The sequence below is a fragment of the Argiope bruennichi genome, chromosome X1, assembly GCF_947563725.1.
Source record: "Argiope bruennichi chromosome X1, qqArgBrue1.1, whole genome shotgun sequence".
NCBI classification, from domain to species: Eukaryota; Metazoa; Arthropoda; class Arachnida; order Araneae; family Araneidae; genus Argiope; species Argiope bruennichi.
In genome coordinates, this window is record NC_079162.1 from 55,846,171 (window position 1) to 55,860,463 (window position 14,293).

Consider the following 14,293-nt stretch of genomic DNA (forward strand, 5'->3'; position numbering starts at 1 on the left):
TAATAAAACCTTGTACAAATTTGGAATGCATTTTTACTCACGCGGATTCTCTTGACATAAATGGGGTAGAATTAGAAGTGGAATTCAACAGTCTTGTCTTCAAATCACTAATGACGAATTCGCTCGAACATGTACAAGCATTATTAAAAGAATGCAATTTTGTATAGATGTTGAACGTGTTCAGATTGAACAAGTTTTTAAGCACTTTAGTTAATGTATTATATTATCTGACCATTTACAAAAAATTAATGAAAGTTAATAAGATCCTTATTATTTTCTGATTGTACCGTTTTAATAATCTTTCATTATAAGCATATTGTCCCGAAAATTACAATTTAAGTGCCGCTCAAATATTGGTCAGAGGTACGGGAAAATGGTCTATCTCGGTTTATTTTAAAGATAAATGAATGAAACTTTTTATGTGCATAGATAGGTATAATAAAAATATTTTACTAATTGACACTTTCGCTATGGGGCCTGTATAAAAATTTAATTTTTATAACTTTGGCTTTTGCAGAGGTGGAAAATAAAACATTTTTATACATTTTGGTACGTTATTTGAGGAAACTTTGCATTTTGAAGTATACGTCTAATTGCAAGAAATAAATGCTTGTTTCACTTTTTGACACGTATATATTTTAAAAGGTATTTTCTTGTATACCTTTTAAATAGGTATACAAGAAGATAAGGTATTTTCTTGTATACCTTTTAAATACTATGTCTAAAAAAACTCTACTAAGTGTCTGCGCTTCTGGATAAAAAAAGTCTAAGCAATGTACTAAATTTAATAAAGTTAAATTTTGCCCCAAACGTTAGTATTTCCTTAAGATTATTGCTAACTATACCAATAACTGTAACAAGTGGCGAAAAGAGTCTCTCCAAGTTATATCAAGAATTTCTTACATTCGAATATTTCACAAAATTGTCTTAATGGTTTTGGCTATATTTGCGATTGAGCATGAAACTGATGATCAGATAAACTCAAAATATATGATAAAAAAATTTACAGAAAATAAAATGAGGAAAAAAGTGTGTGATTTTAGCATATTTGATATTATTTTTTTATTTGTGCAATAATGCGATTCTATCTAATAGCATTTAAAAAGTAAAGAATGCTGCAGTTAATAGTTTGAGCTTCATTCGCACATTCCAAAGCCCTCCGCGCTTTTGCGCATACTTCAGAAACCATTTATTTTATCAAAAAAGTAATGAGATGAAAGGATGGGATTTTTATATTTGACAATAAACTTAACTCAGCTTATTTGCCGAATTAGGAGGTGTGATAATCACCGATTTTTCTGCTTACCATCCCTTAGTGAAGTACAATCGCCGAAAACTGCTCATCTCGGGATACTGAAATTAACAGTAGGCACTTCTACTGTTTTGCACTTCTTGGTTATCAATTTTATGTCATGTTGTGCCATATGCTTTTTTTTAAATGCATATGTTTAATGAATTTAAAACTATCTGACTTTTATTTAAAAAAGAAATATTTTTTAAAAGGCATAAGTTAAGGAGCGGCTGTTTGTCCGCATCTGCGTAACCTCTACAATTAGTGCTGATTAAATAAAAGTGTTTGTTTAATATTTGAAAAATCAACTGTATTGTAGGCAAGAGTTTAATCCATTTTGAGATTAGAAGCTAAGAGTTTGTTCAACTAAGAAGGAGGAAATATTGATACTCATAGCAAAGGTGAACGATACATTCGATATGCAGGGAATATTTTTCCTTATATCGGTTTACAAAATGCCTTCTTAATCTGATACTGAAAGTATGTGTGAATTCTTAAATTTTCATTTCATTAATATAAAAAGTAATTGCCTGCGCTATTAAGTAACTTGAACACATTCTTGCATACACAAGTATAGGCAAGAAGGGCGTTATTTTACGATAAAAAAAAAGGCAACCTTCTATATTTCCATTTCGTGTCATATTTACTTTAAATATTCCTTTGTACTCTGCACTATGAGATCAGTTTACCTTTCTGGGACATTTTAATTTTTCTTTTATTTATCATGAGTTATTTTTTATTAAATTATTAAAGTTACCTTTCATTATTGCAATACCATATTTGTACATCATTGTCAACCATTTCTTTAAACCTTCTTCAGTCTCCATAACTTCTTTATAACTAATTTCCGGTTTCAAATCTCGTATTACTTCTCTATTCCATGTTGTCAATGGCGGCAAATTGTCATGAACAGTGTCATAGCTATCCAGTTCAAAGTCGTTACCGTGCTTATGCAACCTGCAAGTGATTTTCTGCGTTAAAAGCAACAGCCTCAATCAGTTAACGATAAAAAAAATTACTAAATTCAGTTCTCTAGTTCTATTTTTAAATCTTAATATTTAAAAGAATTTTTTTAAATGAGAGAATGAATTTATATTCAAAAATTAACATAATTAGTAATAAAATTTGGTTACAGAAATCGGCAAGAAGTTAAAAAAATATTATAAAGATAGATGCCAGCTAGGTTTATTATAAGGGCTAGGCTAAAATTATAAAAATAGAAATAATCAAATTCTATTTCGTGCTTTAATTTAAAATTAGCGATGCGTTAGTTGAAAATTAGAATTCTTTGGAAATAGCTTACCAGTCAGGATCGTACAAACTAACATGTCCGTCAGGCCAAATGACCTTCAATTTCCCACTATCTGTTACATAATATGATTCTGGTTTTATGTTAAGGTCAAGGCTGACAGTGTCAACCATCTTTTGTTTACTTTCAGAATGAATGCAGCTGCTACACTGACAGTTGTCTCTGAGCTAAGAGAATAAACCAAGAATATATATTATTAAAACAAAAGCTGTAATGCGAAATAGAATTTTAAATCATACATAAAAACATAGCTTTTGAGGCTCACAATTATGTAAAACGCTCTGTTGTTTATCATTTTATCTTCTGCATGGCTTCTATACTTTTAATTATTCAAATTCCGAAATAGTTTTTGTTGTTGAACTTCGAGAAGAATTTCCACAAAATACTGTTCATTTAAAAAAATAGATTAAAATATCTGAATTCTAATTTAGGATACAAACAAAAAATGATGAAGTAAAACAACTCCTTTTGTTTTTAATATAGAGGTTCCTTGGGAATTATTAATCTTATTTATGTGCATCTATTGTATTTTAAAAATATTTCTTAATATCTAAAACAATAAGTATTTTTTGCAGAATAGCTGCAATATTCACCGGCTCACAACGTAAATATTTTACACAAAATTTTTTGAAATGTAGTACAAAAGTTTAATAAATGCGTTTTTTATTCGGCAGCTTCCTGATAAAAGTTAATGATAATCAAAAATATATTTCAGTACGTTTTTTGCTTATTAAAAAAATAACGTGTATACGCACCCATATGTAATAAAAGTTGCAAGCCAAATTATCTTGGAAGCCAACTTTCAAGGAATGGTGCGACGTAGGGAAGGTTCTCATGATAGTTGTATTATCTTCATCCGCAGCAAAAGCTGCTGTTGCTCCGGCTCTTAAACCTGTTGCAAAGGAAATAAAAAAAATTATATTCTTCCATTCAATGCTACTATTGTGCACCGAAATAAAAGCAAACACAAATTATTGCGCTAATTTCCTTTTTTGCGATTAAATTGTAACCAAGTCAAACTATATTCTCCCACTAAATTTCTTAATGGATTTACGTACTAGATAAGAAGGGGGGGGGGGGTATTGTAAAACTAGATTTTCACGTTTAAATAAAAAGCTATTAATCCGAGGGGGAAAGTTTAAATGTTGTTATGGTGTTAAAAAGATCTATACAATGAAATGGGCATTCGGAATGTCGAACATTATGAAGATATCGTACATTTTGCACTAACAGGGTAGTAGCATATAATTTTTCTATAAATGCTACTGACGGAAAATAAGCATTTGAATGACAACGTGAGTACGTTTATATCGAAGTTATATCTCGAAATTAAAATATTAATGCTAAAAGTGGGCAAGAAACAGTACATAATTTGATATGCAGAAAAAGACTGTCGAGTAGATATTGGAGTTCTAAAACTTATAAAATAGTAAAACAGACTAAAATTTAATATCGGTAATGTTTCTTATTATGTCTAGGGACTACTAGACTAGAAATGACGGATTTGAAACAGTTCGAGAGCCAGACACATTCGTTTAAACAACAGATAGCATTTTTCCAAAACCTATTTTGTAAGCAACTTTACGCGTTTCTGCAAAATAAGTTTTAAGCATTTCATTTCATTTCATTGATTCGGTTCGGTTCAAACTGGATAAATTGCAGACAGAGCTTGGTGTAATCATTGCAAAACATGAATAGCAAATTGAAACAATTTTTCATTCCCGTTTTTAATACAGAAAAACAAAACCTTTGATAATCACACTGATAAACTTATATAATTTCATATTAAAAATTATCATGGTCATCCTATAATACAAATTTAATTAGAATTCATGAAAATGTGATTGGAACATTTATTCATTAAAATAAAATTTCAAAATCCAGTACATAGTGATTTTAATGAATTTTAGGAAAACAGGGATCCATTTGGATCGAAAATATTTTAAAATGTTGAAAAAGAAATCATATTTCGAAACAAAGATAATTTTCGATAGAAGAGCAAGCAATAAGGGTTGGGTCGCGCGATATCCTTTCACGTGAACAGAATCTGCCGATAAACACGCTTCAAAAGGTCATTTTCCTCTATTCCAGTTATCTTGAGTAGAGTAGACATAATCTTATATAGTAAACAGTTGAAAGTCCAAAAAGCCGTTAGAGCTCTTTGAAATTCTGTCTGCAGACGAATCAGGTCACTGTCTTAGTATAAGCATTCATGTGTCACTGATCTGATATCTATAAATTCGAGGCTATCAGAATCAGTAAAAATATGATTTTGAGTGCTTTCCATAATGAGTACAAAATATTGCATAATTCATTCTCTGATTGAGAATAAAGATATCTATCTAAAAATAAAAGTATATTAATAGAAATCTTATTCGTGCTTCTTGTATATGCAGAAAGAGAAGTTTTGTTAAAGCGTTAGGTGTTTCGAAAATTTATAAATATTCAACTACTAGTATTTAAATTTGACAAATGGATACTACAATATGGAGTAAGTTTATTTTTCAGATTTTCTCTGAATTAATTTAATTTCCGATGGAAATTGGGCTGTAGCCCTGGGATGCGATAATTCAAAGGCACCTAAAAATTTAAATCATTCAAATTTTAAACTAAAAATATTTTACCTAGTTTTAAACATCTGAAAAGTAAAATTATGATTACGGCTTGTAACTAGATAGTCATCGATGTTGTAATGCTAATATCATTTCAAAATATATTCATTCAAAGTCAATATGCGAATATTTTTTTTGTATATTTATAATATAATCATTAAAATGAACTATCACGTTAAAATCAACCTAGGGCGATTAGAAGTGATGAAAGCTGGCTTGCAAAATACTGTTTTGAAGCCAGTATTTTGCAAGTACTTGCCAGGCCAAAGTAAAGCCAGTATTTACAAACTAGCGCAAGCTAGTTTGCAAAATTGCAAGGCGCTGATTGGAGAACAGGTGACTTTATTACTCTTGCCTCCGAATTATTTTATAAAAGATACATATTTTTGTTGGATTATTTGCACTCAAACCAGTATTGAAGATTTTGATAAGGTCTCAAATAATTTTAGTACATTCAAATTTATAAAGACGGCTCTGATCACTGAGTGAATAAGCAAATTAAAGAATAATATTTAAAATGCAGATTTAATAAAATACAGACAGTAAAACTAAATACCGATTAAAAGCAATGTGTAACACGTTCTGCAGGGACAATCGAGCTTAAATTCTCTAAAAGTAGTGCCTGACAACCAAATTAAAATTAGAAAGTTAAAATTATACAGCTTATATACAGTTGTGGCAGATTGCTATGAGCGAAGATCGAACCTGCAATGCTAGGCTCCGTAGCCGCGTAACATAACCACTAGACAAAAGTGATCACCTCTGTCCAGAGGCTGTTAACTGGCTTATGAAGCTAGCGTCACACAGTAATGCTTTCTGGACAGCTCTGATTCCAGAGACGTAGCTACGATGGGACAGGCAGGCCAAGTGCCCTGGGCGCCTTTACTCGAAATCGAAAATTTAAGGGTTAAATTACTTGCATTGATTGAAAAATTTTGTTTTTAACTCTTATTCCTCAGAACTAAAATAAAGCTGATTAAAAATAAAAATGAAACTTTTTAATATCTTGATTAATTCACTTACCTCGAACTTTCCCAAATCAAATCATTAAGTTTCGTATGCTAAATTCGTTTCCGCCCTTGGCAATCGAGTTGTGAGCGTTTAAAAATATTTTTTTATTAATAAGCAAAAGCAGATTATTGTCTTAATATAAACTAATGATGGAAGTATTCATAAGTAAATGAATATGAATTTAATTTTCATTACACAAACTGAGCCAAATTAAGGCATGCAAGATCCTTTATAAAATGAATGTCTCGGAGGATGGGGGTCTACCAGTCATCAGTTTTCAAAGCCGGATTTTTTAATTATTATTGATTCCAATCTCTACACAAACATTTTTTAAGAAATATGATACCTATATTAAATTTAATTGGGGGTCACTTTCAAGACAGCCAATTGCAATGCCACGAATAAAAATTCAGCTCTTTGCAGGCGAATGGCACCTTTGAAGATGGTGCATCATTTTGACGTTTTATTCGTTTATTTTTAATTTTGATTGGTAAAAATATCAACAGAGTGGTAAGAAGATGTAGATTATTTTTTGGGAAAATTCAACTTGAGACTTATATAATATATATATATTTCAGAGCAATGAACAAGTCCTTGTATGTAGGAGAATAATTATGGATGGAATTACTTTTCTGAGAGCAAAAAGTTAAATTGAAAACTAATTTCAAACAATATTATTAATTTTTTTTAACCATCTAAATATTCTATTACAAATTATTGCTGGTTTATGAGTCATTCAGCCAATAGCAAAAAAGCTGGATCTGCAAGCAAATTTGAAAGCATGAAAAAAATACTATGAATGATGTTCTAAAATTTAAACTTCACTTGATTTTAATTTGAATGCGTAGTCAGCTTACTTAGTAATCAATTCAGCCCTTGTAAAGACAAAATTAAATTATCCTGAAAATGCCACAAAAAATAAATCCTTAACCCTCCCCCCCCCTCAAAAAAAAAGGTTGGAAGACTCTTTGATTACTTTGCCTGCCGGAATCGGAACTTTTGCGCTCGGTAAATCATTCCCTACCCCTGTTGCTGTCATAGGTTTACTGGGATTTGGACCTTTGGCAAGAAAACTTGGCGCGGGTGACGGTTTTTAGTTTTCCATAGCTGCATTTCCGGTCGGGCTTATTGGTAATAATGGAATGGCGATAATTTTTGTAAAAATTTTATTTGATCTTTCATTTATGAGATCTTGTACATACATTTATCTTATCATTTATCTTATTATTATTAATAAGAGCCTTGTTCATTGCTCCGAAAAATTAATATATATGAATTTTCCCAGAAAATTAATCTACATATTTTTATCACTCAAAATTTAATAAAATAATTAAATAAAACGCCAAAATGATGCACTGCCTTGAATGGTTCCTGAGAGGAGAGATCTAAGTGCTAAGTGTAAATATATTCATGTCTCAAAATTTGTTAAATAAGATTCAAAGGTTAATGTAAAAGGATAAACATGTAAACGGATTACAAAGGGTAATTGAAAGGACCTATGAAAAAATTTAAAATTCTTAATTCATCGGAGCTTTTATTGACTCCAGTAACATAAATTGTAATTTAGTTCATTTAGACCATTTTGTTAGTAGATGCGTGCCCCTGATTAAAATTGACTGATGGGCGCTGATTACAGTGACTATCCAATAGATATATAAACCCTGTTTACTTTAAATTTAATTGTTTGATTTAATTAATAATATAGATATTGTAAAAGTTCATAGAAATCTTTTCCTCCATTTACTTTTTAGAAAATATATTTCAAATTTGTTCGCTTCATACAGACACTAGCTGAAATTTACACTTTTATATATTTAATTTACAATAATATTTGATTTATGTTTTTAATTTGAACTTCTTTCAATGTGATGGCAACAGGTGGATAACAGCTAATTTTTTCCCATTGACGTGCTCATGCAGATTAAATTTTATTTTTATTTTGTGCGAAGTACATTGTTGAAAAATATGGTTAAAATGTTTCTTTAAAAACACGTTAAAAATCGAAACTTAATTTGTAGATTAAAGCATTGGTAACATTAAAAAGATAATTTTTTTAGCTTTATCTTGATGCAAAAATCAATTTTGTGTTTTAATATTTTCGGAAGTTATAGCGTTATGATTTTTAGAAAGTGTATCCATTTTTAAATCTTGTTACTCGTTAATGTAACAAATTATTGTATGTATAAGGGTCAATGTCAGTGAAATGAATTAATATTAGATAAGTATACTATCTGTAATGCTCATAAACAATGCAGATTGAGAAAGTTTTCGTATTAGTTGAAATTTAAACACTTTCGTTTTTCAAGTTCCCATTTTTTGTTGAGATTACTGAAAATTAAAAAAGATGCATTGCGCAAAAAGCGGAATAGTATACGGTTTTAAGAACAATAGTAAATGTTACATGTCCAATAGAATTTGAAGTTAAATATGCTCTTGTGAGTAAGCGATCAATGACAAGTTAAGTAAACTTTAGCAACCATAAATCTGAATTATAAAACTAAGTTTGCCATTGCTTTCATAAAAACTTTAAAAAAAAATGCTTTTTAATGTGTATTAGCATTTGTGTAACAATATATTTTGCAACTATTTTTCTTCAATTCATGGTTATATAGGAGTAATCATAATTTCTATTTTGAAAAAAGCAACATTACTACCAAGTTATTCAATGAATCTCTCAAAACTTTTTTTTTAAATTTTAATTACATACAAATGAACAAAAAATGCTGTTAAGCTTTCAGAAATGCGGAACAGTCTTGACTATGCTGAATGTCAGAGAGATAAATGTTTGCAGTTAGTTTATTTTTTTTTATTTCTTTATTTTTGTTAAATGTAAGTGACCATATTATGCATATTGTGAATGCATATTAAAAAAAGAATTATTTAGAAATTATATTCATTTTTTTTAAATTCACCTTTTTATTATTTTCATATTATTTTTTTATGTAAAAGTAAAAATTATAACAATTCCTAGATGAATATTCAGTCTGAAATATTCCAGAACTTTAATACGAAATAACGAAATATACAAAAATTCAATTTAATTTTGTTCGTTTCTTTCTCAATTAAACCTATTTAATATTTTTTGAATAAATAATTTACTTATAAAATTCAAAAAAAAATTAGGGACATTTTATTAAAATTCGCTGTTAGTATTAAAACTATTGAGAGAAAGGATTGAGCCATTCTTTTGGGATGAATCCGAGGTCTTACAATTTCATAGGCACATAGATGTTGGCCGATTCTCCTGGATTGAAAAATTAATAAAAGCAATTATTGATAAAAATAAAATCGTGTCAAACGAAATACTATAAACATTGAATTACTCCTTCTAAATTACAGAATTCGGAAATGTTAATTAACAGAATTATAGAGAGCAGGTAAATGTCCCAAAATCGAAGTGCTTCAATAATTAATCAGTGATGAGTTCTATGTTCTAAGAGCCCTTCTAACATTCACGCGGGCCTCAGTATGATTTTCTGTGCAAGCAGAGAAAATCTAAAATATCCAACTCAAAGAGTATTTTTTCCCAAACAAGTTTGGGTGACTCATTAACCCCACCAAACCCCTCTCGTGATGTACAAAGACAGTGACCTCTTCAGAGAGTAAGGGAAAGTTTTATTGGTTAATCGTTTTATTGGGGGTGGTTGATGGGTCAGTTGACCGCACAGTTTGGCGTACATTGTAAAATCGCCAAATCTTACATGCAAAGATAAAGTTTATAATGTGGTAGTCTTTCTTGACACTTGAGCGGAAAGGGGGAAATTTATCGAGCGCAAGTGACATAGAAGCGAAGATGAATTAGAAGCAGCGGCATACTTAAGGAAATTCCTCAAATCTTTCTGGTAGATAAAAAGTTTAGGTATCTAAGATATGAATTCGTTTAATTTGTAAAAATTAGTTCCCGTAAGGATGCTATTGAGTGATAAAACAATTAACAATTATAGTGTTTATTCCTATGAACAATAGATTTATCTAGGTATTTTGATTGTATAAATTGATGCAGACAATCTGAAATCTCGTACTGAATTAAACTAATCTACATTCCATTGATTTTCATGTTTAAAAATTTAATACTATTATAATTAATTATAAATTTATCATGCAGAATCAGAGATCTAGAAGAATAAAATTTCTTTGCTAAAAAGAGACATAGTAATAAAATGATTCCTGAAGAATATTTCATTTTTTATTAAGCTGAAAAGCAACTTCAGCTAGGCTGTTCTTTACGTTTCGCAATACCATTCTTGACTGTTCCGAAACTCTAAATGTTTCGCAAGAGTTATCAGTCAGCAGACTAAGCTATAGAAAAATAGTAGCTCAACTTTCTGTTTTTCTATTTTATCTATGTTATCAGAGTTGCTGCTGAAAAAGTTTTGATTTTTTTCCAGTTTTTTTCTTATTTAATCACCGTTTCTAAAATTGTAACATTATCAAATGATAAGAAGGTTGTAGATCTCTGTATTAACAACAAAGTACTAAAAACAGTTTCCGCCATTACTATGAATTACTTCTATTCATATCAAGTTTATATCCGTAAGCAGATTTTATTAGTCTTTTTGTTCAATATTTACTTTTGGAACTACATTTTTTGATTTCAACATATAAGCTTGTTTATATATTTTTTAGATCTTGCTTCATTTTTTTTTTTGTTTATCTTGCAAAATCTTAAGCATTCTTTTGAGAAATGGCAATTTCAAATGGTTATTTGAAGATTTAGAATTAATGCACTAATACAAATATCTGATGTTATTCTAGCAAGACTTGAAATTAAAAAATAGAAAGATCAGAAAGTTTAGTATGAGCTATTATTATAGTTTGCTATTCAGCATCTGTTAAATTATTAGTTTTTATAAAAAAAATATTTATCTAACTGGTCTTTTAATGTGTCTGTGTATGTCTTAGGCTTAAAGAGTGCATGCAATCCATTATTACCGTAGTAGCGCCAATCGAATGCTAGAGGTTATATATGTGATCTTGATGCGAGAGAGAGGGATAGCATTGTTATTAAAAAGAAAGTTTTGAGAAAGCCATTGCCGCTGGTTTGTCTTGCCTTTGCAACTTATAACTTTCTATAATGAATAGGTATGAAAAAAAAATTCCCATTTATATAAAATAATTTCTCCATTGAGAACATATATAAAATTTTAATTTTCGAATTTTCTGTAGGAAATTCAAAGAATAAATTCTTACCTGTATTTTGAATTCGTCTAGTTATGCTGAGTTCCGGGTTTCTGGCCGATTTCAAGAACCCTCGAAATGTTGGTTGAACAGCCAACCGACACAGATTATATATACTTCTTACGCTCATTACTAGCCTGGCGCTTAGATCTGCAAAATAATTTATAGGAGTTGATGATTTTAAATAGATCATATTTCAATATAAAATAAAAAAATCATAGAAATTATTCTGGCATATTTTATGGATATATATCTACAGCTTTGATACGCACAGATATCTAAAAGCGTCGTATTTAGACCATCAGTTTTGAATTAATCTTTCATAGCAGAAATATTTGTCCCAATGGACTGTAGAAATATCTACGAACGTGATTTTTTTAATGTCCAATTCAAATCTTTAGCACCGGCCTTTTCGAAGAGCCTTAATCTTGCAAAAGAGATTTATCTAAAATTAAGCATGACTCATTGGAAAAGTATGTTTAGATAGGTCATCAACATTTTTAGATTTTTTTTCAATGAGTTCTTTATTTATACAAATTACTTCATCAGTAATAAGGAGAAAGCAAATCAATCCAAAGTTATCGCCAGGACTCAAGCACTCGTTAACATCAATAAACATTACTCAGTATGCTTGCACTTTACCATCTATTGTCAGATTTCAAATGATAATTTCAGTATCATTATTTTTATTACGTTAAATAATTCAAAAATATTTTACTGGGTGAATTGCTTTTTCATACGAATTAATTAGGAAGATGTATAGTATTACTAGAGGACATTCAGAGAGTTCCCTAAAAGTTTAGCACATAATGAAAGATAAACTATGTTCTTGTCTTTAAGTTTGGCCCAACGGCATCGCTTCTAGTCTCAACTGACAAATAGTTTAAATTATCAACACAAATACTTTTATTAAGGTAAAAAGAACATTGTTGAATTACATGCAACAATGAGAATAGAAGGCTGTTATAGCCTTTGTAGAAATGCAAGAAAGAAGTTTTTCAATGGGCATTTTTTGAAATAATGCTAAAAATAATTATATTCCTACTACCATAATGCTGCAAGCGAGACAAAACACCAAGCAACCAAACCACTCTTAACGCAAAAATTCTATTAGCATGTTGATTGTAGATGACAAGTAATGCGCGCTTGTGGTGTCCTTCTACATAATTAGATTACCTTCTCTCCTATAGTTAAGAGAATACATATAATTAGGTAAGAGCTCCGATTAGTAAGTCATAGCAGCAAATATATTAAGATATATATTTGATCTTCTGATTTCCTAAACTTGCTACCGTCTTTGAGACAACTGCCTTTTCATTTCTGCTGCTTTAGCCAGTCAGGTATTTAGTTTCATATTGAGTTCTTTAAGGATTAAGGAACTAATTTATGAGTTCTTCAAAGGAAGATAATTACATTCCAAAATAGAATAAATTCTTTATCTGCTATTTAATTTATAAATATTTTAAGTGATTTTAAACAGATTAATCCCTCAAGAATGTTTCTGAATGATAAATTTGAGTTTGAATAGAGTTATCAGTAACACAAAATCAGTAAAAGGAAAAATGCAGTTTTTGAAAAAAAATTCTTCAGACGTAGCTTTTATCAAATGTACAGAGAAATGACTACCTTGGATTTGCCATCCAACATGCATAGAAGATTCTAGCTAACTAACGTGAGTAAGAGTTTATAGAGCCTTATTCATTGCACTGTGAGACGAATAAGGCTCCCTAACATCTAAAACACATAATTGAAACGAAACTCAAGGGGAGGGGGAGTGTAATTAAAATTAAACTTGGTGGAAAAGTATTTCATTTCAGAATATTACAGTCTGCATATTTTTAGTCGTTAAAATACATTTTAAAAATAAAAATATACAGAAATGCCAGTTGAGTGATAAGATATTTTAAATTCTTTAAATCAATGCTAGAAATTTTATAACACACTTGGACACTCTTAAGTTCTCCGCTAGAAAAATGTTGGTGGAAATCCAATAAGTTATATAGCTAGACTACCAATAAAAATGTTGCAAAAAAATCCAGAAATTACTATAAATGATTTTTAAAAATCAATTATAAGCATATACAATAATGATAGTTCGAAATCTTTCATGAAAACAGAATAAGACAATTTAGAGCCAGGACATATTTTAGGCTTTCCTTTTAAAAAAATTACTTAAATTCCAGCATAGATTTGAAAATCGCATTAATAAATTAAAAAGATACTTTTTAAAGCCAGCAAATATTTTGAGGCAAATTTGTTTAAACTTATGCTTTAAAAATTACCAAATTTTTAGTAAAAATTTATTAGCTAATTTATTAGCTAATAGGAAGCAAAATTAAACTAAATAGAATTTGATATTGGAACTTACGACAAGCTTCAGAAAATATTTGACTGCTGAGTAAAGCGATTTTCTTAGGCTGAAAGTGTGATAACCTTTGCAGGGTGCGGCTTTCTTATTAATGGAATCTTATCAGTTGCACGAGATAAGTGATAATGTGTGGCCTCGTACATCTGTTCTAATTGGTTGATTTTTTCTGACGTAAGGAAATATATGCTATCATATAACCAGATCTGGGCGAATTTGCAGCTGGCAATAAAAAGATAAGATTTTTGTCTTATTTTAAAATTTGAGGATAGAGATAAGATAAAGGCACCCCCTCCCAGTCTTTCTTGATAAATATGTTGAGAACAAGCCATCAACATAAATATATCTTCAGTTATCAAGATGATGCAAGGTGTTTAGAAACATCCCTCGGTCACCAGCCGACGAAAACCAGCTTAAAAAAAATGTAAGCTTCAGTTCTATCTACTTCGCTCCTAGCCGGTGACATCGGTTATTTCTTTTTTCCTTTTTTCCCCCACATTTAAATGAAATAACTAAACAATATTTTC

The 14,293-nt window shown here is 29.8% G+C and overlaps 1 protein-coding gene across 2 annotated transcripts in view; it reads right to left on the reverse strand.

Annotated features, from left to right (window-relative positions):
• LOC129958237 (gamma-butyrobetaine dioxygenase-like) overlaps positions 1-14,293 on the reverse strand; it is a 53,275-nt gene that overhangs the window by 12,699 nt on the left and 26,283 nt on the right. The window contains exons 1-5 of one of the 2 annotated variants that reach the window (XM_056070535.1): positions 13,770-13,877; positions 11,414-11,551; positions 3,356-3,492; positions 2,595-2,767; positions 2,049-2,248 (exon numbers count right to left, since the gene is read on the reverse strand). In XM_056070535.1, coding sequence (XP_055926510.1) covers positions 2,049-2,248; positions 2,595-2,767; positions 3,356-3,492; positions 11,414-11,531 — 628 coding nt within the window. In that variant the 5' untranslated portion in view covers positions 11,532-11,551; positions 13,770-13,877. Of the gene's footprint in view, positions 1-2,048; positions 2,249-2,594; positions 2,768-3,355; positions 3,493-11,413; positions 11,552-13,769; positions 13,878-14,293 lie in introns of those variants that run through there. The other variant, XM_056070534.1, reaches the window with a different exon arrangement.